At 44.7% G+C, this 26697-nt stretch overlaps 2 protein-coding genes across 11 annotated transcripts in view; both read left to right on the top strand.

Annotated features, from left to right (window-relative positions):
* The window catches only part of PROM1 (prominin 1), an 89021-nt gene extending 75746 nt beyond the window's left edge, over positions 1–13275 (top strand). For 5 of the 8 annotated variants that reach the window (XM_015571844.1, XM_015571843.1, XM_015571847.1 and 2 more), the window contains 9 exons: positions 218–289; positions 1720–1812; positions 2918–2971; positions 4653–4733; positions 5117–5185; positions 9497–9589; positions 11352–11467; positions 11989–12012; positions 12412–13275. In XM_015571844.1, coding sequence (XP_015427330.1) covers positions 218–289; positions 1720–1812; positions 2918–2971; positions 4653–4733; positions 5117–5185; positions 9497–9589; positions 11352–11467; positions 11989–12012; positions 12412–12442 — 633 coding nt within the window. In that variant the 3' untranslated portion in view covers positions 12443–13275. Of the gene's footprint in view, positions 1–217; positions 290–1719; positions 1813–2917; positions 2972–4652; positions 4734–5116; positions 5186–9496; positions 9590–11351; positions 11468–11728 lie in introns of all 8 variants that reach the window. The other 3 variants (XR_001515903.1, XM_015571846.1, XM_015571845.1) reach the window with 3 other exon arrangements.
* Positions 13276–18108: 4833 nt separating this feature from the next.
* Positions 18109–23760, top strand: FGFBP1 (fibroblast growth factor binding protein 1). 3 transcript variants are annotated; one of them, XM_015571866.1, is made up of 3 exons: positions 18109–19288; positions 20859–21038; positions 22665–23760. In XM_015571866.1, exon 3 carries the CDS (start codon positions 22685–22687, stop codon positions 23414–23416), a length of 732 nt encoding a protein of 243 aa, XP_015427352.1. In that variant the 5' UTR covers positions 18109–19288; positions 20859–21038; positions 22665–22684; the 3' UTR covers positions 23417–23760. The 3 variants fall into 3 exon arrangements, with proteins under 3 accessions (XP_015427352.1, XP_015427351.1, XP_006775892.1); XM_015571865.1 differs by having other exon boundaries at positions 20283–21038; XM_006775829.2 differs by having other exon boundaries at positions 18109–20445.
* The last annotated feature ends 2937 nt before the right edge of the window (positions 23761–26697 follow it).

Here is a 26697-nt window from a genome sequence, read left to right as displayed (position 1 = left end):
GAGATCCCACCTACTTTGTTCTTTTTCAGGATTGCTGCAGCTATTCGGGGTCTTTTTTTATTCCAGATGAATTTTTGGAGAGTTCGTTCTAGATCTATGAAATATGCCGTTGGTATTTTAATGGGAAGTGTGTTGAATTTATAGATTGCTTTGGGTAGTATGGACATTTTAAATGATGTTGATTCTAGACATGGTTCTTTTTAATCTCTTTTTTCAGACAGGTAAATCGTTAACCAAAGTGAATCTCTTAACATATGCAAGTGGTTTAAAAGAACAAGCCAACAAGTTGGTGAGTCCTGAAGGCCCAGTTAAATTCTGAAATCCCTGTCAATATCCAATGCCAACACGGTGGTTAGGGGAGCTACTAAAGGGGTTCCTCACATTACAAGGAACCCCTTCTTTTTTTAAAAAAAATATATTTTAATTTATTTCAGAGAGGAAGGGAGAGGGAGGAAAGAGGGAAACATCAACAATGAGAGAGAATCATTGATCAGCTGCCTCCTGCATGTCCCACACTAGGGATCAAGCCCAAAATCTGGGCATGAGCCCTGACCGGGAATCAAACTGTGACTTCCTGGTTTATAGGTCAACTCTCAACCACTGAGCAACACTAGCCCAGCAGATAATCCCTTCTTGACAAGCACTTCTTCAGGTTTCCATCAGCAGCCACAGCCGCGTGGCCCAAAAGTCTGTGAGCGTGGGAAGGCTCCCATGGTGGCCTCGGGGTGCACACAGCTCTTCCCGAAGCCTGTGCTTGGTGCTGATGCCCATAATGGATTTATCACTGGCTCTCTTTCTCCACAGCAACCCCTCCTCTGCCAAACCCATTTGCATACGTGTTCCATGCCGCGCAGGGGATGGTAACTAAGGACACGGAGGAGATTCCGTGTGGCCCTCCATATCACTAATAAGACATGGCTGAGGGGTCCAGCTGGCGTGGTTCAGTGGTTGAGTGTCGACCTATGAACCAGAAGGTCACGGTTCAATTCCCAGTCAGGGCACATGCCCGTGTTGCAGGCTCAATCCCCAGTGTGGAGTGTGCAGGAGGCAGCCAATCAATGATTCTCTCTCATCGTTGATGTTTCTATCTTTTTCTCCCTCTCCCTTCTTCCCTGAAGTCAATAAAAATACATGAAAAAAAAAGAAGAGGTGTCCCCATCCAAGCCTCCTTCATCAGCATCCCTTTCATTGGCTGCTCTGCTGGCTGGAGACAAAATGGTCCCTTACAAGAAGCAGCGGAGCATGGACCGGCAGCAGGGGGTTGGGGGGAGCACCTGGGGTCTGGAGGAAGACCCGGATGAAATCCTGACTCAGCCACTTCCTAACTGTGGGACCCTGGGCAAGACATTTCCCCATCTGTGCCCTAATTTCCTCACCCGTAAGACGGGGGGCAGGAGGACCTTTACCCCTTCATACAGTAAACCCTACTGCGGTGTGAGTTCAAGAACACGGGCTCAGTCAAGCCTTGGTTTTCTCACTGCAAAACAGGGACATGGGTACTATAAAGTGACTTATAGCTCTGTTATGGGAGGTGGGAGAGTGGGAACACAGCCCAGGGCACTCAGGATGGCTAATGAATGTGGCTTAAAACTTATAGCTCGTGGGGCCCCCCCTGGCAGCTCCCAGTCCCACAGATACCATGGCACAAGGTCTGGGCATTCAAGTGCTCTGCCATCTGGAAAAATGGGGTTGATCTGTGTTTATTTCTTCTCTCTGTAGCCCCCTGGAGTCTTAAAAGAGTCCCTGACAAGGAACGTAATCAAGATCGAAGACATTCACAATATCAAGTTCCTGCCTTTGGACCTGCAACTGGTAACAGTCAGCCTCTGGCATCTCCCTGCAAACTGAGCACGGCCCATTTCACTGGCGGGCTTTCCTGTGGCCCAAGGACGCGTGTGCATGTCACAAGGGTCAAATTCGATTGGCCTCAGGCTGAGAAGCTGAGCTATTTGGAGAAGCATATTAGCTCACTGACCTCAGCTTCAGAAGCTACTAGAACTAGTCCCTCTCTTTTTCTTCTTTTTAATTCATAGTGTATCCCAAAAATCCTCTTACTGAATTTTCTTAATGTTTGTGCTGTGCTCATCACAATTTTCTGCCATACTTGTTTATGCCCAGCACAAATTTGTTCGTGTGTGTGTGTGTGCTAAACGCACAACCTAGGCATGTGCCCTGACCGGAATCAAACCACGACCTCCTTGTTCATAGGTCAATGCTTAACCACTGAGAAACACTGGCTGGGCCAAATTTGTTCACATTAAAAGCTGGGTTTTTCATGTCTCTTAAATGCCTTCCTTCAAGCAGACTCAGGGCTCCATGGTCTTCTCAGAGCTGGAGCAACCTGTCTGCAAATAGGCAAGTTATTCTGTACTCATGACCCACAGTGTAAACCAGAAGTTAACTAACTCTGGCCCTGAAAACCACAGCCTGTGGGCCAAACTGGCCTGTTGCCCTCTTTTACAAAAAGTTTTATTGGGACCCAGCCGTGCTCACTTATTCACAGATGATCTGTGGCTGCTCTTGGCTGCAAGAGCAGAGTAGAGTGGTTGGGACAGGGCATGGCCCGCAAAGCCTCAACTCTTTACTATCTGGTCCGAAACTGATAATGTTTGCCAGTCCCTGTTCTAAACCATACACGTGAAACCACTCGTGTTGGGCAGCTTTACTTTAAGTAACAGACTTGTGTGCTATGCGCTGCCCTTTGCAGCTCTAGAATATGCATCCTGGTTTTCCAGGTCCCCACACAGAGGTGTGTGCGGCACACGGTTACTGGAGACTGGTGTGGTTTTTGTTTGTTTTTTCAGAATGACACCCATTTCAGAGTAAAGTTGGATTTGGGTGAGGGGGGTGCACAAGGTGTGTGATCTTGCTGCTTCGTGTCATAAGCTGGAAACTGTTGCCTCTGTTTATTTGCTAGAAAGAACTACACCATCAAATGCAGGAGCTTCAACAAAGAGGCAGTGGATTGAAGGCAAGGATGTGTTTTCTTTTTCAGTCATGGGTCTTATTATAAAGCGCATACAGACTTTCAGAGACGTGGCTTTTTTTTTTTTTTTAGAGATGTTGCTTTTTCAGGTACTTTACATTTTTAAAAAGTCTCAATGATTCACTTATTTTAAATGCCAAACTGGGTTTTCCTACCATGATTTTTTGGTAAATACTTTTATCAGTACAAACCTCATTTTGGCACAAGGTTAGGCCCATGGGAAAGCTGCACTTGGATGTGTAGGATGCAGACTTAGAAGATGCACCAGTCACTTTCACCAAGATAATGCTGCCTAACAAACAGCCTTCAGGTCTCAGTGCCTTCTGACCACAGACTTTCACTGTTGGGTGGACCATAGGCTTCTCCATACATTGCCCTCCCTAGAGACCAGCCTGGAGGAGCAGTTTCTGTCTGGGTTGCCTCACGTCCTCTGAGTGCAGAACAGGAATTTAGAGGATGAATGGGAACACAGGTTGCCCTTTAAGCCACTTCTTAGAACCAGCACATGGCCACTTCCTCTACGTCCATTGGCCAAAGCATGCCCCTCGAACATGCCTGTCATCACCAGGCAGCCGTGACCAACTAATACAGTTCACCACAGGGGCTCTCTGAGTTGGAAACATTTCCACAATGGAAACTGAGCTCCCGGGCTGTGTTGCATTCAGCTGTAGCCACCATGTCACTGGGCAGCTCAGGAATATTTCTCATTTAATGCAATGGGCTGCCCTGAAGGTTTTGAAGGTTAGCCCCACCACAGAAAACGTCATGTCCTTCCCTGGGCTTTCCTCGGAGCTCCGCATGTTTACCTTCATCGTAGGGATTCTTGCCATATTTGACTGGGTCTCACCTGCCCACCCCACTGCTCCAGTAAACTGTGAGCTCCTTAGGTGGCCCTTGGTCTTCTCTCTGGGCAGCACTGAGCCTGCCTCTTTGTTGATGTACCAAGGTCTGACTTGGTTCCTCTGAAGCCTATTAGGTTTACTCTGCTCTGGACAGTCCCTGTACCTTCAGTCACGGTTACCATTTCATCAGTGTGTGTCCCATGCCAAGGGAATCTGAGACAGACTGGTGGCCTTGTATAGATCCTGTGCCACCCCAACACACTTCAGAATTAAGGGTGACAACAGGCAGCTATGCACTGACCTTCAAGAGGGGCAGGTGGGGGCAGAAAGCCACTCTTGACTCACTGTTTAGGCTATGTCACTGTTTAGGCTATGCCTGAGGTCTCTGGGCACCTCTAATTTACACCAAGCTGCCCTGTGAGTAGGCAGTGGCCTTGTTCTTATTTGTGTGACAGTGCAAAGCCTGTGGACTTTGGAGTGAAATTTCAAATTCCAGGTCTTAGGCTTCCCGGCTTGTTGACTGGGCAAAGTCAGCCTCCTCGCCTATGAAGGGGCATAACAATACCTTCCTTTCATTCTTGTGAGTATTCAGTGATGTGATTCAGATAAAGGACCTAGCCCAGTATCTGGCTCAAAGGAAATGCTTGCTGCATATCCGTGTCCTTCCCCCTGAACCTCGGAGCGTTGAGCTGGTTTTATGGTCCCCTTGCCTTACAAGCTGTGGTGGTGTGGGATTGAATTAACAGCACTCACATCAATACTCAACTGTCCGATGAAACCCTTTTCTCACTTGACACCATGTTGATTGTTGTTGTGTTTTCCAGGTGAAAGTGACCAATATTCTTGATGCTTTGGATTCTTCTCAGAAATTCATCACAAACGATCTTCCATCTATTATTATTGAAGTAAGACTTTTTTTAAAAATAGTTTTTCTTTCTTTTCCTTTTTTTGTTAATCCTCACCCAAGGGTATTTTTCCATTGATTTTTTTTAGAGAGAGTAGAAGGGATAGGGAGAGACACACAGAGAGAAACATTGATGTGAGAGAGACACATCGATTGGTTGCCTCCCGCAAACACACCAATCAGGACTGGGGATCAAGCCTGTAACCCAGGTACATGCCTTTGCCTGGCTGAGGACTGACAATCTCATCACTGAGCCAAACTGGCTGGGGCCAAAAAAGACATTAAAAAAAATCAGTATGCCAATAAGTAGATATGTGACCATAACTACCTGACTCAGTAGAGTATCATCCTAACAGTTTTCCTACTCTTTGATTTTTTTTCCAGGAAAGTAAGAAGTATGCAGATATAATCGTTTCATATTTTGAATATTATCTGAACTGGGCCAACGTCGCTGTAAGTAGCTTCTCTTTTATGACCATACGGAAGTCATGTGTTAGAACAGTCATTTTCTAGGTTAAAATCAGAAGGAAATAAAAATCAAATTCCTGCCCTAACCGGTTTGGCTCAGTGGATAGAGCGTCAGCCTGTGGACTCGAGGGTCCCAGGTTCGATTCCGGTCAAGGGCATGTACCTTGGTTGTGGGCACATCCCCAGTAGGGGGTGCGCGGGAGGCAGCTGATTGATGTTTCTCTCTCATCTATGTTCCTAACTCTCTATCCCTCTCCCTTCCTCTCTGTAAAAAATCAATAAAATATATTTTTAAAAAATCAAATTCCCAATAATTTGGTGGGAGATAAAGAAAAAGACCTTGAATGTGGGGACCACAACTGGAGGCTCCATGAGACACAGTACAAGTGCCATCCACACTGGGTGGCTCCTTGGGCCTCCCACTAGGTTGGAGAATATGCCCCTCCTTGTCTCCCCTGTCAGCTTCCTGGGCTCACCTTCCTCACAGTGGCAAGGATCACTGTGTCTCCCCGAGTGAACCATGAGCTCCCTAAGGTAGAGTCCATTTGGAGCTTGGTCTGTACACACTATGGGCAGCACTGAGCCTAGGACATTGTTGGGTAGTCAGCTAGGTGTGGTTTAAACAACAGAGATTTATCATATCACAGTTCTGGAGACCAGAACTCCAAGATCAAGGTGTTGGTAGGGTTAGTTCCTTCTGATGCCCCTCTTCTTGGATTATAGATAGCAGTCTTCTTTTTGTGTCTTTACTTGGTCTTTCCTCTGTGAGTGTCTGTCCAAATTTCCTCTTCTTTTGTAAGGGCACCCATCATGTTGGATTAAGGTCCACCCTAATGATCTCATTTCAACTGACTTGTCTCTTCAAAGACAGTATCTCCAAATATAGTTTTGAGGCACTGGGGTTAGGACTTCAACATGTGAACTTTTGGGGAGTGCAGTTCACTCCATAATCATTATATCTATATGAATATATCAGAAAAGTTGAAGAGCAAAGTTTCCAGGGGTTTTAAGGTAGCACATTGCTCCCAGCACCCAACTTTTGTGGAATATGGTGTCTTGAAAAATGCCTTTTGTCATCTTGAGCTCTGGGCTGGCTTACCTCGAGGATTATTCCATTGGGGGAAGGTGATGCTTGCAGCTGACTAACGTGGGTGGGTGCTGCCAGCCAAATGGGCTTGAAAAAATTTAGTAACTCAGGAAAATTTGGGCTACCCCTGAGAAGCCCTGGGCTTCTCAAATCCTATCCCTCGCCCTTCACCATATGAGCCAAAACTGCCCGGCTATCTTCTTCTTTTCTGCCCCACCCCACATTCCAGCCACACTCCACTGCTTGATTCCCTGAAACTTCCACATTTCTTTTTGTAGAATATATTTTTATTGATTTCAGAGAGGAAGGGAGAGGGAGAGATAGAAACATCAATGCTGAGGGAGAATCATTGATCAGCTGCCTTCTGTATGCACGCCCCCCCCCCCCCCCCCCGCCCCACTGGAGATTGAGCCTTGACTGGGCATTGAACCATGACATATCATTCATAGGTTGATTGATACTCAACAACTAAGCCATGCTGGCCAGGCAAATGTTCACATTTCTCCATGCGATTCCTTCTGCATATCATATCCCCCTTGCCAGTCCCTGCCTCTGGTACCCACTCTCCTGCAGTTGGTGGGCCATGCACCTGGTCCTCCTTTAAGAGCCAGCTTCTTGATGTGTGTGCTGACACCTCCTCCCATGCCCCAGGTGTGAGGGCCTCAGGATCTTCTCAGTGCCAGCATCCAAGTGAGTGCTGGTGGAGGAAATGCATTATCGTTATCACCACCATCGCCACTGCACATCTCCACTAGACCAAGGGACCACATTTGGGTCACATTCATACCTGGAATACAAAGCAAACACTCTGGAACCAAAGCAAGTCTAGACAGGAATGGCTGTGTTATACGCAAGCCACACTATGGGAATATTAAGTGGCCATTTGTACAAAATGATCAGAGCCACACCACGAGACTTGGAGAGAAAAGCAAGATGCAGAAAAACATACAGAATATGAGCCCTTACCCCACTTTCTGTAAAACTAACAAGCCTATACAGAGAGTGTGTAATGTTGTTTGAACTTGGAGACACATAAGGTTATTAATATGGGTTGCCTTGTAAGGTCTATAGGTGAGCCAACCAAAGATGGAAGAGAAATAAGACACTCTCTATTGTCTATATTCCAGTGTTTTTTAAGTGAATGAATGAATGTAGCTCTTTTAAGTCAATGGGATTGGAGCATCTGTCTGGGATTCACTGAACTTATTTACTTTCACCTCATTAATGAGTACATTGTTTTCTGTCTTCTAGAACAAGGTCAGCAGGTACTGCTGTTTTTGTAAATGAAACTTTATTGGCACTCAGCCACACCCATGTCTGGATATTGTCTGTGGTTGCCTTTGCCATGGCAGAGTCGGGCAATCTCACCTGCAAAGTCTAAACTATTTACTCTCTGGCCCTTTATAGGAAAAGTTTGCTGGCCCCGGTTCTAAAATGTGCACTTATTAGTTAACCAGCTTTCCATCTTCTTCCCACATCCTTTGTCAGATTCCAAAGGGGTCAGGTAAGAATTCAGACTGAGACACTTTGCTGGACAGGTGTACTTTTTTTTTTTTTAACAGGAGGAAAATCAGAGTTTAGTACATGTGCATGGGGAATTCACATAGACATGATACAACCATGAAAAGTCCAACATTGGGTATGCTGGGCATTTTGGACAAAGGAGAAAAGGGAGAGAATGGGGTATTAGATTTCAGAAGTGGCGATTCACAGGTAGTTGAGGAAGATCAGAACCTGTGTGGCAGGACAGTTCTTGCTGGCTGACTCAGAAACAACGGGCACAGGGGTTACTGAGCTGACAGGCACCTGCCTGAACCCTCCTGTTGACCATGCTTAATTAGGCAAAGGCAGCATCCTAAGACCTCCTTCCAGAAGCAGGCTTCTCAGTCTGGCTCTCTTGGGCGGGAGAGGGGGTGGGGAGGGTCAAAGGTTCTTTCTTAGTCTTTTGTTTCTTAATAAACAGCTTAAAATCAATATCCAAAAAAGCAGCTTCAGGATGGCAGACTTTTGATTCCTTCCATCACCACGCAAGTCCCCGAGCAAATGCCTAAGGGTGTGAGCCAGAGGCCCAGGTTAATCAAGGGCAGCTTACACACGTGAGCTGTTCGTTTTCTGCTGGTGGCTCACTGGTCCATGCGGGAAGGAAGGCCTGCAGTCCTATTCCCTTTTCTTTTTTTTTTTTTTTTTGTTTTTTTTTTGTTGTTGTTGTTTTAATGCTTAAAGTATTAAAAGAGTATTACATATGTCTCCTCCCCCACCCCCTTGACATTCTCCCGGCCTCCTCTACCCCCTAGTGTCTTATGTCCATTGGTTATGCTTATATGCATGCATACAAGTCCTTCGGTTGATCTGTTACCCACCCCTGCTGCTCCCCAACCCTCCCCGGCCTTCCCGCTGTAGTTTGACAGTCTGTTCGATGCTGCTCTGCCTCTGTATCTATTTTTGTTCATCAATTTATAATGGTCTCTATTATCCATGAATGAGTGAGATCATGTGGTATTTTTCCTTCATTGACTGGCTTATTTCACTTAGCATAATGCTCTCCAGTTCCATCCATGCTATTGCAAATGGTAAGAATTCCTTCTTTTTTACAGCAGCATAGTATTCCATTGTGTAGATGTACCACAGTTTTCTAATCCATTCATCTGTTGATGGGCACTTAGGCTGTTTCCAGATCTTAGCTATGGTGAATTGTGCTGCTATGAACATAGGGATGCATATATCCTTTCTGATTGGTGTTTCTGGTTTCTTGGGATGTATTCCTAGAAGTGGAATCACTGGGTCAAATGGGAGTTCCATTTTCAGTTTTTTGAGGAAACTCCATACTGTCTTCCATAGTGGCTGCACCAGTCTGCATTCCCACCAGCAGTGCACGAGTATTCCCTTTTCTCCACATCCTCTCCCAGGTGTACTTTTTTATTCTCTCAGGGGTCCAGTAGGGTGGGTCCTGATGTTCCAAATGACAAGTGAGGAAAATGGAAACTGGAAACTGAGGCTCAGAGAGACTCAGGACCTTGCTTTCAAACACATACTTTTATACGTCTTCGAACTCACCCATAGAAACCAGCTCTCAGCTCCGGCTCTCAGCTCCGAATCTTAGCGGACAGAGATCATTCTTGTGAAAACAGGCTGGAGGAACATGGCATGCCTGGTTCTCATTGCATTCATGGCTCTGGCTCAGAGTCTGCCTGTGTTTCTTTCCTCCTCAGGTCATGGAGGAAATCGCAGCCTGCAAACCTGTGGCCACTGCTTTCGATTCTGCTTTTGACGTCTTTCTATGCAACTACATTACCAAACCCATGGTGAGAATTTCATCTTTCAAAATAAGGACAGGCAACAACCTCATTATCTTTGATTCTCCTCCCCCCAGGATTGTGCTGCACACTGTAACATAAAATAGTTTTCTGTTCAGGTGTGTTACATTTAGATCTAAAATCTAAAACGGAAATGAATATGTTCTTGTACCTAATTCACTAGAAAAGTCAAAGACTTAGCTGTGATTCTTCGTTCCTTACTAGAACTGTGTTCACAGAAGGCAGGAGACCCTCGTGAAGAAAACTATTTGTCCAGAATAGTTGGAAAGGAATAGTTATTGGTGGCTTTGGGTGGTTGTCGTTTAACCCAAGCTGCCTTTGCTTCACGGTGGAATGGGGAGGACAGCTCTAGAGTTGCCTACAGGACTAGCCTAAGGCACAGCTGAATACTTGAACCTCTCCTGGGACCTGGCGGGTTGTAGACACATGTAAGATCCTGTCTGGGCACACACAGCATCATCTGATGGTGCGGCTGCTTCGGTTCTGATTGCTGAGCAAGTTTAAACAATGTTGGCTGTCAAAGTCAGGGGTGTGGCCGTGGCAGACTGAGGCTGACACCCTCCAGAAGGAAGAACCAGCGCTCAGCCCCAGCCGATGCTGCCATGTGGGAGGAAGGGCTCGGTGTTATAAGACATGACTTCAGACTTTTCAAGAAAATACATAAATCCAGATTTCTCTATGAAGTCTGACTTGGGGATATTGGCAACTATTTAAAAAAATACTTTAACATTGCTTTTTAGACAAAACAGGATTGAATCCAGCTTACCAGCTACCTTAAAGGTTGGCTCAATTAAACATGGGCCATTTGTTGCCCTGATGGAGTAGCTCAGTTGGTTACTAGTAGAGCATCGTCCTGATACACCAAGGTTGTGGGTTCAGTCCTTGGTCAGGGCACATGCAAGAACCAACCAATATGTAGGTGGATAGTCCTAGCCGGTTTGGCTCAGTGGACAGAGCATCGGCCTGCAAACCAAAGGAGATGTACCAGTCAAAGGCACGTACCTGGACCAGATTGGAGGGGGGGGGCAGGGTACAGGAGGCACCTAATTGATGTGTTTCTCTCATATCAATATTTCTCTCTGTCTTTCCATCTCTCTTCCACTCTCTCTAAAAATCAAAGGAAAAATACCTTTGGGTAAGGATTTTAAAAAAATGAAAAAAATGTAGGTGGATAGGTAGAACAACAAATCAATGTTTCTCTCCCCCCCCCCTTCCTCTTTCTCTCTACAGCCATAAAAGTTAAAAAAAAATAAACATGGACTGTTTGTTGAGAACCTAGTACACACTAAGCATTGCTATATCTTCTTCACACAGTAATGTCATAGGGTGAGGACACTGCTGTCCATAGTTCAGAGGCGAGACAAAGCCCAGAGAGTTTCTAGTCACCGTAACATCAGAACAACTCACCAAGAGGACTGGAGCCCCTGCCTGTGGCTGTCCATGCTGCATCCTTGGTAGCACAGGGGGCTGGCTCACAGCTATTTTGCATGTCCTAGAAGCCAACCTGGCTCCCTCACTTACCCTCTCTGTTACTTTTTCTTCAAGGTTTTTAAAAAGAGTTAATGAATTATGATAATTTGTAGCGTGTTACCCGGTGGTTGGCTCCTATCAAGTTCACCAGTGGTTTCAATGAATGACATTAGAACTCATTTCTAAAAACTGCAAAATAGAATTCTTTTCCCCAAGTAACTGCTGTTTCCAATTTCCATCTTCATGCATGTAATCCTCCCGGTTTTCTCCTTTTCCCTAGAATTTGTTTTGGTTTGGCATAGGAAAAGCTACCATACTGCTACTTCCGGCTATAATTATTGCTGTGAAGCTAGCCAAGTACTATCGGAGGATGGACTCGGAGGATGTCTACGAAGAGTAAGTAGGAGCAGGTGACTTGCAGAGGCTGGGGGTCACTTCCTCTGCTGCTGCCCACACAGGGATTGCTAAAGAGGAGCTCTGATGAGATGAAACTTGTTTCTTTTTCTTTTCTTTTCTTTTTTTTTTTTTAATTACTGGGTCATTTCTGTTCAGATAATTTCTTTGTACCAACTTTCTCGGGCTTGATTTAACTATTTTTTCCCTGCTTGCTTACTCTCCTCAGCTTCCTTAACCAGCCTTCTTATTTCTTGTTTGCAGTTCTGTCTCGGGGACTTGGCACTTGACTCTGTAGCTGTTTTCACTAGTTTGCATTTCGACCCTGTGGTCTGCCCTTCACTCTGAGTTCTGCGACCTTGTACACTTCATTTTCACATCACTCATCTCCTTCTCAACCTGTATTTCTCCTGAACTGGTTCTGTCAACATCAAATTAGACTAAAAACGTGGGGCGGGGGGTACAGCTGTTGAGCTATGATAGTAATTTAAAAGAAATAATTGTATTTTTTGTGTGTTTTATAGTGATGAAAATATAGCCATGAAAAAGTAAGCCTTTTCTTTTTTTAACCATGTTCTTAGGATGGGACTGGGGGGGGGGGGTCTTTATTATTATGCAATGGACTTTTTAAGCTAAATTAATAATGTCTTAAAATTACATAACAACAATAGATATGTCCAGATAAAAATAAATGCTGATGGCTCTTAAAAATGAGGACTGGCATATGGATGCTGAAGAAATACTTGCTGAATTAATGAAAATTGTATGTTAAATGCAAATATATAAAACGGTTGCTTTAATATTTGGTTCTTAAAGGGAGCACATTTGCCTTTGTAGAGTTAACAAGTGGTCACATGACTGTTTATATGTTGTCTCTGTAATCCATGATGTCACTACTTCGTCTTAGAGATAATGCGGTGTTTGGGGGATGTTTGTTTGTGTTGCAGAATGTACAGTACAGCCTCTAACCCTCTATGAGCAAAGCTGGTGAACAGATCCAACTGCACGGTTCTTGGTCTGCAGCGTCTCCAAGTATTGGAAGAGAAACTGCCCTTTAAGAGTTTACAGATTTGGTGGTAGCATCCAAAACATGCCCTCATGGGCCCAGGGCGCAAAGTCTGCCCCTGCTTTCCACCTTTCGAAGTGGGGCTTTCGCCATCTGAGTCTTCCCTAAGAGTTTAAATGTGTAACACATTCATTCATTTTCAGTTTAGCCTTTGGAACCAGACATGAATTTTGTCACATTTCATTGCACAGAAAGTTAGACTTGTAGTTGGAAGAAGTTCAGATATGAGTGTGAACAATAAAAGAATGGTTTCCAAAATATGACTCCAATCTTCTTATTGAAAAAAAAAAAACCTTCTTATTTCAATATCTTCTTCTTGAAAAAAATAGTTACCATTTAAGGCACTGTATTATTTTTTTAGGGTGGCTCTAACAAAGTGTATAAACTGAGTGGCTTAAAGCAACAGGAATGCATTCTCTCTTGGTTATGGAGATCTGAAGTCTGAAATCAACATGTGATCAGAGTTGGTTTCCCCTAGAGGGCCCGAGGGAATCCATGCCAGTCTCTGAGAGTCTGATGATTGCAGGCAGTCCATGGCATTCCTTGGCTTGTGGACTTAGCACTCTGATTTCTGCCTCTCCCTTCACATTTGTTTCTTATGAAGGCCCTTTGCCTTTCACCTGCGCCCTCATATAATCCTCACCACATCTCTATGAGGTCAGCAGTTGTATTCCTATTGATAAACTAAGTGCCTGAAGCTGACAGAGGCGAGTGATCCAACATCACACAGCCCTTAAGTGTTCGGGTAGGAAGAGGATCCAAATCCCTCATCCCCCGGCTCCTAGTTCCTAGTACATGGACAGCAGAGGCTAGGGTGGGTTTGGCACGGACCATTTCCTAACGTTTCAATCTAAAACCCCACGATAGGTATCCAGTGTTTTCTGATGATGAAATGCAATGTGAATCAGCAATGTTCAAAGCGTGGCCTGAGGGCACAAAGCAACAGGATCATGTGGGGAGCTCTAGAAATACTAATTCTCAGATTACAACCCAGACACACTGGGGGTGAGGCCCAGGAGTGTGTATTTCTTAAAATATATTTTTATTGATTTCAGAGAGGAAGAGAGAGGGAGAAAGAGAAACATCAATGATGAGAATCATTGATTGGCTGCCTCCTGCAACCCCCACACTGGTTATCGAGCCATAACCTGGGCATGTGCCCTGACCGGGAATAGAACCATGACCTCCTGGTTCATGGTCAACGCTCAACCACTGAGCCATGCTGGTTGGGCAGGAATGTGTATTTTAATAAGCTTTTCAGATGAGTCCAAAACACATTATACTTGGCCAAGCTATGTTGCAAATCACCACAAAGGACAGGTCTTGGTCTATAGCCCAGGAAATGCGACTATGCCCCATCACAAACAATGGACTGCTGCAAAGCAGCCTGTGTCTATTTAACCTCTGCAGGACGGAAGGCAGAAGGCAGAGCCAGTCCTGAGAGTATGTCCAGGGCTAACCACCAGCCCCAAAGCTGACCATCAGTTTGAAACGTCCGTCTCCACTCCTCTCCTCCCATGTAGGGGCTCCTACAGGCCCTCCTGCCTTTCCCGAACTGCTGCCAGCACCCCCCTAGGTCCGATCAGTGATTTTCACCACATACCTATTCTAAATGAGCATTTATTTCATTGCTGTCTCCCAGCTAGATCGCTAACACTTGTGCACAAAGCTCCTGTCTTGATTGCCTTTGGCTCCCCACCATGTGTTAGAGGAAAAATGGACCTCAGTTCAATATGGCTCTCCCTTGAGAAGCAACGTGAGCTCCCTTAGCCTCATCACCTCTTGTAAATGGGGCGAGGATTGCCCTCACCTCATTAGATGGGTGTGATGATCAGCATGATGCCTGGCACTGTTAGACTCAAAGTGGAGCCCATGTCACTCACCCATGGTGGGCTTCCAATAAATAGCAGATCAAGTTTCCTTGTGAGGCAGTGAACTCCTTGTCAGTAGGGCTTCAAGCAAAGGCTTGTCAGCCTCATGTGTGATGTCCAGAAGGGGAGTCTCCATTTGGTTCCAAAAGAAAAGGAAAGGGACTAGGTAGAGTAGGAGCATCTCTGTCTGCCACTTGGACAGGAACGGCACTGACAGAATCTGTCTGAGGTAACTATTTTTGGAACTCTGGTGTCTAGTAAAGGCTTGCAAATTCCAGGGGAAGGCTTGCATGGTAAATGATTAACTTTGCTCAATTTCAACCCTTAGCTCTGCAGCTCCTACCCATCCCTGACCCTAGTCCATGTGTTCCCAGAGTAGCTTGCACACAGACTTTGAGTGCCAGGATGGGTGGTGAGGACCCTGTCGCTCACCTATGAGAGATGTGTGTTCAAATCACTGATTGCTGCTTCCCATCACAGAGGTGCACACACTGAAGTGGGCAGCCGCTGTCGCAGCCCCTCCGAGAATCAGCTGCTATAATGCTCACACATCTGGCTATGTAGATAGTCCACAACACTGCCCAAACGGTCTATCCAGCGATCAGACCAGCAACACGATCTATCCCAGTCACACTTCCAAAGTCCTCTCTACCTCTTGCTGATGTCATCAGCTGAGAATGAGAGGAAACATGAAATGACTGTTGAATGGCATGTTCATTAGCCCTTTGCCAGGAATGGTGTGATGTCATATGGCTGTAATTGATCCTGACAGCCAGAAATATGGCAGAGCTCAGTCTCAAGTGCTACTTTGGTGTGGCCAAAATCTGTCACACCTGCTACCCAGGCAAATTTGTTACAAACTGTGGTCAGTTTATACACAGGGCTCAATAACACCTAGATGAGGCACATATTATCTCCTGTCCCCAAATAGTCCAGCTCAGTCAGGGCTTCCCTTTGGTCATGTGACTTTTCCTTTACTGTCTCAGGAATCAATATTTGAGCCTCAGTCCTTAGTACCCCCAAGAATTGACTTGGGTGGCTGACCCCAGATCTGCTCAGGACTCAACACCCCTGTTTTTATATGAGTCAAAATCTGCTCCTAAGCTGCTGTCCCCTGCTCTCCCTTGGAGCCTATTAGCAGATATCATCAGTGTAGTCACCACCTGGAAAGAAGGCTCGTGCCACTACTTTTGCCATCCACTGGTGGCAAATGGGAGAATTCAGGACAGTGTTTGCAGGTCCAGGTGATCTTCCAGGCAAACTGATCTTTGATATTTTGTGCCAAAGAGATTGAGAAAAAAGTATTAGCCATGCCCAAAATAGAAAACTACCAAAATGTGTAAACAATTTAGCTACAGTCACAAAGTCTAGCAAGATTGGGATTATAGAGGCAACAACTGAATTTTGTTGGTGATATTCCACTGTGGAAACAACCATTTGGCTTTAGGTGCAGCAGAAATAACTTTCCAACCCTAGCCGGTTTGGCTCAGTGTATAGAGGAGCATCAGCCTGTGGACTCAAGGATCCCAGGTTCGATTCTGGTCAAGGGCATATGCCCAGGTTGCAGGCTTGGTCCCCAGTGGAGGGTGTGCAGGAGGCAGCCAATCAATGATCATCTTTCCTCATTGATGTTTTTTTATCTCTCTCTTCCTTATATATATATATATGAAATAACTTTCCAGTGTGTTCAACCCCTAAGTTGGGGCTTTATTGTTATAGCAACTGGAATCACCCAGCTAATACATTCCACTACTTTAGAGGCTATAGGACCTAGTCAATGACACATACCCTGTCTGAGCTCATGTAGGCACTCAGTCAATATTTGTCAAATTAATTGAATTTATACTTTTAAACTGATTGCATTGAACTATACCATCATCCCTAATACATATCCTCCTCTCACATTCAATGACCTAAAGATTATTTGAATGTTGGGCCAATTTGGGCACTGGGCCAATTACTGACCTTTTCAGCAACCATCCCACTCCCTGCAGGAAGGATTTAAGAAATGCCTGAGAGATGCACCTCGCTCAATTAGATGACCCCACCTTGAGCACCGTAGCCTTTCCTCCCACATAGTCATTACCTGTATATTGTCATGGTTGACATCCTTGTCTTTCCCCCTGTTGTCTGCCTTCTCTTTGAGGGCAAGGATGATGTCTCCTTGGCTGCATTCCAGTCCATTACAGAAAGACCCTGGGACATGCTCATTGCTTCATGAGTGCTCTTTAAATGAATAGAAGAATGAATGAATGACAGCAGAATGAAAGATTGTATGCAGAATAAATGAGTCTGGTTAGAGGCCACCCCAGTTCCTCTGGTACTCTTCTCCTGCCTCCCTCACTTCCCCTAAACAGCCCACAACATGTGCTAGTCTTTTCCTCTCTGGGCCTGGTGCCATTCTCCCTGGATTCCCTCCCAGGCCTTTGTAGAGCTTGTTTCTGGTGCCTTTCATGTACTCATCTTCACCTCTTCACATGACAGAAGTAGCAAGTCACAAGCTGACGTGAGTGGTGACTTGCAACATTGACAGAGAAAAAGAACCGCTTTTCCAACTTTCTAGGGTGGCAACCAGCACTCTTGATAAAGAACATAAGTTAGAGACTGAAAATTCCAAAAGGACACTCTTCAATGTTTTCTTCTGCCCCAAATATGGAGGTGGTGAGCATGCACATGTGTGATGTATGTAAGTGCATGTTTGTGTGTGTGTGTGTATAAAGGGGCATAGCCATCTGTGTGCTTCAGAATTTTATCCAAAAGGAGCAGATATCTTTAAATCATGTCTAACCTGTTTCACAATGATTTCCTTTTTAAAAAAGATATGAAAAACCTGGAGATGATCAATGAACTTACCTTGTATGATTCCAACCATATGGCATTCTAGAAGAGGCACAACTATGGAGACAGGAAAAAGATCAGTGATTACCAGGGGTTAGAAAGAGGGGACATGCACAGATGATTTTTAGGACAGTGAAAATACTCTCGATGACACTATGATGGTGAGTATATGTCATTGTACATTTGTGACTATCTACAGATTGAACAACACCAAGAGTGAACTCTTGGAAGAAGCATGGACTTTGTGTAATTGCGGTATGTCAGGAAGGCTCATCCCCTGCTACAACTGTACCACTCTGGTGGACAATGGAGACAGGGTGGAAAGCAGTGTCAATGAGCAACAGGGGATGGGGGTGGAGTGTATTTTCTTTACTTTCTGCTCAATTGTGCTGGAAACCAAAAACCATTCTTAAATATAAAATTTAGAAATGATTTTTAAAATAACATTAGATAAAAAGTAAGGAAGTCTAAACAAAATATGGACTCGAGTAATAATTATCAACAGAGAGGCTACCAACAGGGAATCCTGGGTGAGATGTGGGGCAGCGTAACTACTAGTATCTTGAAAATATTTTGTAAAACAAACTATATATATATATATATATATATAATGAATGAGAGGATGAGAAAGGAGAGAGAGGGAAGGAGACAGAAGATTTATCCAAGAATGATCCTTACTTTTTTAAAAATATATTTTATTGATTTTTTACAAAGAGGAAGAGAGAGGGATAGAGAGTTAGAAACATCAATGAGAGAGAAACATCGATCAGCTGCCTCCTGCACACTCCCTACTGGGGATGTGCCCGCAACCAAGGTACATGTCCTTGACCAGAATCGAACCTGGGACCCTTGAGTCCACAGGCTGATGCTCTATCCACTAAGCCAAACCGGTTAAGGCCTTAGTTTTTTTTTAATACAAACATTAGAAGGCCTTAATTTAATTCTTCTTGAATTGTGTGTCAGGCATGTTCTTGGGTGACCTAAGCCTCAGCTCCACATCTGTACCACAAGGATCCAGGCTGGACTTTCCTTCACAGATTCTTGTGAACAAATTGAGGCGCCTTTATGTAATCCATTGTCCATGAGCCAGTGATGCCCTGGATCCTGGGAGTATAGGGAGGTTGTAAGAACCTGCTGTGGACAGTCATTCTGGGGCTCCAAACCCTGTCCAGTTTCCCCAGTGCCCTGTAGTAAAAGTATAGAATTTTCTCAGTGTACGTAGATGTGAAATAGTATGGGGAAAACACATTAGCCCAATGCCAGTGCGTTGTAAGCACTTACTCAGGTGACCATCTATTTCTCTCCATGAACATCCATAAAAACGTGGAGGCATGGGCAAGATCAGGGACCAATGACACTGATAGAAAGAATGTTGTCTGTATATGAAGTCACTATTTGAGCTGGATCTTGAAGGATGAGCCAATGTGAGCCTAACAAAGTAAGACTGGAAGAGCATTCCAAGTATGGGGAACAGAGAAGCAAAGGCAGGATGTGGGCAAGTGAACTGAGTATTCAGAAAGTGGTAGATGAGTATCCTAATGTGGCCAGATTGTTGTTGTTTTTTGTTTGTTTGTTTGTTGTGTGTGTGTGTGTGTGTGTGTGTGTGTGTGTGTGTGTGTGTAAAGGAGTTTAGAATGACAGATTGAGTCAACAGGGAAAGGTCTACATGGCTTGGCCTAATACTGTACCCCCCTTGCTTGAAATAGAAAGATCAAGGCAGAAGTCGGGATGGGATCACAGGAAGGCTGAAGGTCCACAGGAAGCCAGAGGGGGAAGTCCCATGTTCCCTGTCAAAGCTTAGAGAAACATTCTCAGAAAAGATCCTGGAGTCCACATGTTTCCTTTAAATACACTTTGTGTTCTGACCTATAGTCTTCTTCCAGAAAAAAAAAAAAAAGCTGGCTGTGTCCTGAGGATCAAGATGAATTCCTCATTATTTCAGAGGCCACCTTGATCTATATCTCCCTGTGGAACAAAGCTGCTTTATCTTGTCTACGTCCAAATGACGTAGGAGTGGGAGTGGGCAACGCTGACTTCAGTGACATGCAGGTGGGGGTGTCTTTGGCCTGTGGCCAAAGTGTGGCGCCGTTTCGTAAAACACCACACTGTGAGTGACTATTTGGGGAGTATGTGTTCTATAAGATGGTGGTCGGAACCATGGGGTTGGATCTCTTCATGAGCTGATTTTATAAGAGGCTTAGAGCTTGGGGAAATGGCCACCTCTGATGGCATTTATGTAAAGACCCTTTGAACCTCTGAATAAACCAGTCAACATCCACAGCTTGAGTGGAATCCAACCACAATTAGGACTTTTGGTGTCTTTATTGTGGGCCAGGCCAGCACTTTTAGAAAATTTCAATTAGATGGCAGCTCAATTCCATATACTCACATCTGGATATTGGGGCATTTCTTAAAAGTTCAAGAACTCTCCATTTGTTTCAAAAAATGTATATACAAAAAATTATGACTTCTGAAAATACCAACCCCAGTGCCACATGTTCTCAGCCAACTGGAGCTGAGTGCTGACCTTACTACCAGGACCTACCCGGATTGCCACAGTCCCCCCTGCTCTTTAGTGTCTCAGCCCCAAAGGCAGATCGGTTACCATTTATTGCCATTTGTGTACTATTGTTCTTCTTTTGGCTGAGTTAAGAAGAAAGGTACAACTTCTTGTGCCCAGATATGAAAAGGGAGGTGGCAAAATATAATGAGGTCCACATCTTCTTTGGCAAGTGAGTCGCCTTCTCTATGTTTAACATCAAAATGAAATATGTCTGTTTTTAAGGAATACAGCTGGAGTCCCCATTATGAACCAAATCATCCTCATTTACATTATGCCCATAAATAATTTAGTAGGAAAACCTAAGGGAGGTACTGTGATTGTCCTCAATCTGTAGATGCACGCACAGAGGTTCAGAGAGGTTATGTGACAGCTGTGACAAGGGTTAGGTGAATGCTCTGTCATTCTGGTATGAGACTGCCTATCAAAGGTTGACCAGAATGAAGATCCCATGTGTGACCTGAAGGTGAATTTTTTCAGCAGAAGCCCCCAGATCAGGAACTCACTCCCTACCAGCCGTTCGGAGGCCCTGGATTCCTCTGCCCAATAGTCACTTCAGGTGCCTCAGTGAAAACAGAGACTCAGACACTGAGATGTGTTTCCCAGCTGATCCACTCATCAACCCAACCTTTACTGAGAATGGCAGGTAGGAAAATATCAGACAATGGATGCAGGGAGTCCCAGATTTAACTCTGGGCTCCTCATCCTTCTGGCTGTGTGACCTTGGACAAAACCTGAATAGCTCCATGCTTCAGTTTTCCATCTGTAAAATGGGGTGAATCACAGCTTCCCATATGATAGAATGGATGTGATGAGAACGAACGGAGAGATTTCGGTAAAATGGACCTAGCACAGTGCTTGGCAGCTATGATTATTTTTGTTGTTAATAACTTTCCCCAGAGATATTGCTGCATCAAAGAGTCCCTCAAAGAGGGTCTCTGCGAGGCTGAGCTGTCCTCCCAAACTGGCTGCTGGGGGAAGAGGAAGGGCCTGGAGGGCGCGGTCTAATGTCCTGTGTGTAACCCTCCGCCCACTTTACACCAACCACTTTCCCTGCAGGCGCTGGCTCCCTCCGAAGGGGCGTGGCTGGGAGGAGTGTGAAGAGAGCTGCACAGGTGTGTGCCCTGTGAACACCCTGTCTGCCTGGGCTCCTATAAAAAGGGCCTCCCCTGCCTTGCACTGCAGATGAGACTTGCTCTGACACCCGGGATTGCACTGCATCTGCATACTCAGAACAAGGTAAGAGCCTGGCCCTTTAAGAGTGTGCTTGCCTGCCCCACTTCCAGCTTTCCCCAAAACCTCAAGTTCCTGAGGTCTGGATCCTAGCAGGGGTCCCATGGCCATGAGGAATGAGTGGGTTTTATACCTAGCCTCACGCCCCACCTTCCTTTGGGACCCCACATGCCTATGACTGCCTTCCCCTTTCTCAATCCTAATAGCAGGTCAAAATGCCTAGGCTGGAAATGAGATCAGGGCCATTTCCTAGGCCAGCCTTTTTTTTTTTTTTAAATAAAATTCAGTATTTTCTTTTAAAACGAAGCACCAATAATATGAATCATCTTGCCATTGTGAATGAAGCCAAACCAAATCCTGAGCTGTTCATGATTGCTCTTTCATTTCTTGCCAATATTTTTGAAAGGCAGAGTAAGGTGAAGGTGAGAAGGGTGGTATAAAGGACCAGAGAGATAAGTTCTGGCTGCCTGTCCTGGCTTTGTCACTTGCCCTTCATGGGATCTTGAATAATTGATTTGCTGGTCTGAGACTTAACTACCCCATCTGTTACCTGGAGAGATTTATTATTACCTGCCAAGGAGCACTCTTGTGTGGATCAACAAAGTGAGACTCAGACGCTGGTCAAGTGCACAGAAATGCTATTTTTCTTCTCCTTTTCAGTGTAGTTTTGTTGCCCACCTGACATAATCCATGTAGGTTGGCGTAACGTTTAAGGTCATCCTATTCATTCAATGATTTGGGATTTTTTGTGTTTTTTTTTAAATAATTGATTAAGGGCATTCTGTATGCCCAGGATTGTGCTAAGCAGTCTAAATGCTGTGGTGGAAATTCACTCCTATCTACCCCGGTTCACTTTGCCCAGTCAAATTGAATGATCTCCCCTTCTTTATGCCTTTCCTTGGGTTCTTACTTCATCCCAATTGCCCCTCCTCACAAACCCACCCATCTCAGAGTGTACAAACCTCGTGCATGTTTAACCTTGGGTCAAACATCACTTTGCATGTCATTTCCCGTGTCCTTTCTCATAGTGTGGTCACCTGATTCCATGTAGAACTGTGATATAGAAATCCAGCACATCGGGAGCTGGAGGAGTGGGCAGTTATCTCATGCAACACCTTGATTTCCAGATAAAATGACTGAGACCCAGATGGGGAGAGTGACTTGCCCAAGATCAAGCTGGGGACACAATTGTGACAGACTCCTGGTCAATACTATTTAGAATCCCCAAAGAGTTGCCTCTAAGTTTTTAAGATGTGAAACTTTCCTATTTACCTTGGTATATTCAACATCTAGTCCAGTGTGTGGCATACAGTAGGTGCTCCATAAATGCCTGTTGAATGAGTGAATAAAAGCGTGAGTGAAAAATCAAATGAAGGCATAAATGAGTGAATGAATGGGGCTCAGAGAGTGGTGAAGGAAGGAATGAAGGGTAGGAAATTTTCACATTCAAGACTCCAGTCAAGCAGAAATATGAATAAACAGACTGCTTGTCTAGTAATTCCAGAAATCAGAAGGATTCTTGAACTTACTCCTAGGCAGGCAGGCATGTGCCAGGGTGGAGGGAGGGTCAGCTTACAGCCTGTAGTGCGAAAATGCTGCCCAGCATTGACTCACCCGCCTTTTGTCAAACAGGTTCCCACCAAACTAAAGACATGCGGATGCACAGCCTCACTTTGCTGTCCTTCCTCCTTCTGGCCGCTCAGGTGTTCTTGGGGGAGGGCAAAAAGGAAGTAAAGAAAAGAGGTGGCAGCAAAGCTACCACAGAAAAAACACAGACGCTGGGCAAGCCCTGGGATGAGCAGAGAAGCCAGCCACCCAAGCACCTAACCAAAGGCAAGTTTGTCACCCAAGACCAGGCCGACTGCAGATGGGTGGTGACTGAGCAGGAGGAGGGCATTGTCCTGAAGGTCGATTGCACCCGACAGGATAACAAGTTTTCCTGTTCCTTTACGGGCAATCCAACTTCATGCCTGGAGTCGACCAAAAAGGGTGCCTATTGGAAACAAATCGGCCGGAGCCTGCGCACTCAGAAAGTCATCTGTGGGGACTCAAAGAGCATCCTGAAGACCAGGGTGTGCAGAAAGAAGTTCCCAGAATCCAATCTGAAGTTGGTGAATTCTACTCTAATTGGGAAGAAACCCAGCCAGGAGACAATGGAGCCCTCTCCCAGGGAGCAGAGCATGACCAATGAGGCCTCCCTCATGGAGCCTAACAAGGTCAAAGAGAACACCCTCGCTGGCCCAGCAGAGTCCTCCATCAATCCCGAGTGCCTGGAGGACCCAGACATGATGAACCAGAAGAAGGCAGCCCTGGAATACTGTGGGGAGTCCTGGAGCTCTTTCTGCAAATTCTTCTTCACCATGGTGCAGAGTGAATCATGTTAAGGAGGTCAAAAGAGAACAGAGCTCCATTAGGTGCATGTCCAAGCCTTCAGGATGCTGTAAAGCTCTCCAATTTCCCTGTAAAACGAACATTTCTATGAGCGTGCAGGAATTAAACAGAATTTGTAATTTTTTTGTTTTTGGAATTTGCTTTATATTCATTTCCTTAGGTGTGATTTTCAGAGGTTGTTGACTGCAATGTTTCCATGGCCCACAAAGCTGTGTGCATCTGAGTGGTAATGACCACTCTTTGAGCTGAATGAGCCAGAGGGATGATTTCAGTGTGATGCACTTTTGTTTAATTAACAAAATTAATAAAGCTCTGTGCATTTTTCAAAAATTTTCAACCATTGTTTGTGTGTCTGCATCAACTTCAACTCGACATTTATCTCTCATTTTCTATGTCCAGGCACCATACTAACCTTTCCCCATGGAGTATACATGTATTTATTCACTTACTCACTCAATTAACACACAGTTTATTAAGCACAGACTATCAGACTCTTGTAGGAGCTCAGGATACAGCGATCTACAGGAGATGAATGCTCTGCCCCCATGGGGCTACCAATGGGGAAACTAATGGTAAGCTCACAAATACACCAGCATCAAAGAGGAAAAGTAAAGAAAGAGGAGGGGGCAGACGTAATGGAAGAGAACCTGTCTTAGATGAGATGGTTAGGGGAGGCCTATCTATGGAGGTGACTTTTGAGTCTAGATCTAAATTAAGTGAGGCATTAAATCAGGTGACTCTTTTGGGTAAGGATGTTCTAAATAGTGGGGACAGTGGGTACACGTGTTCTGACATTAATTAATAAGCTGTGGGCTCCTACTGTGTGCCAGGCATGGTTCTAGAGGAAGGAAATAATAGCAAACAAAAAAGAAAATTATCCTTCTTTTTATGGTGTTTATATTCCAATAGCTGGGTCATGCGTGACATGTTCAGAAATAACAAACATTTCAGACTCACTCTAGAACACAACTGACCTATAAACCTTATCCCCATACCCAAGAGTATGGACCCAACATCACAGGCCCTCCTCATGGTCCTCCTGGCCACACAACAGGAGCACTTCCCTTAAAGTCTACACAGATTGTCAGCCCTTTGCCCCCCTGCCCACTCATACATATTAATTCTACATAGTCTTGAAATAGGAAAACATTTCCAGGAGTCATTAAACAATAACACTGCTATGGTCTGGATGATGTAAACATTGGAAAACAGACCAGACTAGGCCAAAGGGAAAGCCCTCTTAAGGTCCCTTCTAGCCCATAAAGCTAATGGTTCTTCTAAGTCACTCATGGCTCTGGCCGATGGCAGAACTGGGAGGAGCCTTGTTTCTAACACAGTGGGGTCGGCAGGATCTGGGTTAGAGGTTTCTCTCTGCTGCTTCTCAACCAAGATCCCTGGGTCAATTATTTAAATCTTCTGAGCTCCAATGAGCTCATCTTAACAATGGGGATAATGAAACAGCTTTAATCCTTTTCGGTCCAACGTCGAGGCTTAGGTCGACACCGCAAACCGGTTCAACATTCAATTCCATGTATTAATTTGGACCAGACTGTTTGAATTCCAAAAATAAAATTGGACCGCAAGGGTTAAGGGTTGTTGTAAGACACATATTGGTCAATACATCTTGAGCACCTAGAGTTGCACCTAGTGTTCACATAGTAGGTTTTCAACACAAATGATGGTCTAAAGTCCAAAGTGTAAGACTGGTTTTGGAGGGAGGCCAAAAAATTATGTAAACTTTGAAAGTGTGAGGTTTTTTTTTTCTCTAATACAAAAAAGCAACAAGGAACAGCCATTATTGATCATCTATTATGTGCCGGAGGCTTTGCCCATTTTCTTATTCAATCTCCCAACAATTCTGTCTCATAGATATTATCATCCTCATTTTCTAGATAAGAAAACTGAAGCTCAGAGAAGCTGAGCAACTTGCCGGGGTCACAAAGCCTATAAGAGGCACAGCCTGTACCTGGGAAACCTAGGTCTCCAGGTCTCCAAGCCCATTCTGCCTTCACAGCTCACAATCTTCTTCCCTTGATGAGAGAAGAATGGCATGTGTGGTCTTCAGGCAGGAGCCAAGCCACTAAGTAAACAGGGTGCATCAGTCCCTTTTATGTTCTTTTTTAAAAATATATTTTTACTGATTTCAGAGAGGAGGTGAGAGGGAAGGAAAGATAGAAACATCAATGCTGAGAGAGAATCATTGATCGGCTGCCTTCTGCACACCCCCTACTCGGGATCGAACTCAAAACCCAGTTGATGAAGCTCCTTAGGGATTCTAGCCCATAGGTCAATGCTTGGTTATTTACCTTCATTATTAAGCAATGTGGCCAAAAATGAATCGACAGCTGGGACTGGCAGATGTGGAGAAGAGAGCAACATAAATTAAGGTAGGATCATCCCACTTTTGGAAAATTAGATTGTTGTTAAGTGTTTCTTAGTATAAATAATGCTGTTAAGAACCATCCTTAAAGATAAATCGTTTTTAACATTAGGATTTTTTTCTTTAGGGAAAATTCCCAGAAAGCAGACTGCAAGGCCCAAAACTGTGCTTCTGAAAGAAGCTTTTTATTATTTTAAAACTCAAACATTCATAAGTAAAGAGATGAATGTCGTAAATGTCTAAGTACCCTTCACTCAGTTTAAACAACTATCCACTCATGGCCAATCTCACTTCACCTAGAAAAGGTCCCAATTATCCTCTCCCCTGGATTGTTTTGAAACAAATCCCAGACACACATTATTTCATTCGTAAATATTTCAACTTGTACCTCCAAGAGAGAGGGCAAGAGCATGCACGTTTTCAAAGCTCTTGGCGCATATTGCCAAACTACCTGCCAAAAAAAAAAGTTACAACACTTATATTCCTGCCAACAGTATAAGAGTCTGGCCCTGTCTCCTCATTTTTATCAACCTCAGGTGTACCAGTTCAGGTGGTGGGGGTGGGGGTGGGAATTAAATACAAAAAGTTCAATAGTGGTGATTGCAGATAGGGAACCAGTTACAATGATATTAGAAAAGCTAAAAGGTAGACACCTTTCAAAAGAGGACATTCAGAAAGCCAAGAGACGTATGAAAACATGCTCAAAGTCACTAATCATCCGAGAGATGCAAATCAAAACAACAATGAGGTACCATCTCACACCTGTCAGACTGGCTATCACCAACAAATCAACAAACGACAAGTGCTGGAGAGGATGTGGAGAAAAAGGAACGCTTGTGCAGTGCTGGTGGGAATGCAGACTGGTGCAGCCACTATGGAAGATAGTATGGAATT

The sequence above is a fragment of the Myotis davidii genome, unplaced genomic scaffold, assembly GCF_000327345.1.
Source record: "Myotis davidii unplaced genomic scaffold, ASM32734v1 scaffold204, whole genome shotgun sequence".
NCBI classification, from domain to species: Eukaryota; Metazoa; Chordata; class Mammalia; order Chiroptera; family Vespertilionidae; genus Myotis; species Myotis davidii.
Note: the sequence above shows the minus strand (reverse complement) of the source record. Positions and strands in the feature narration are given on the sequence as shown.

Excerpts from the sequence above, each read along its gene's own strand:
- FGFBP1 (XM_015571866.1), top strand. The coding sequence starts at position 22,685 with ATGCGGATGCACAGCCTCACTTTGCTGTCCTTCCTCCTTCTGGCCGCT.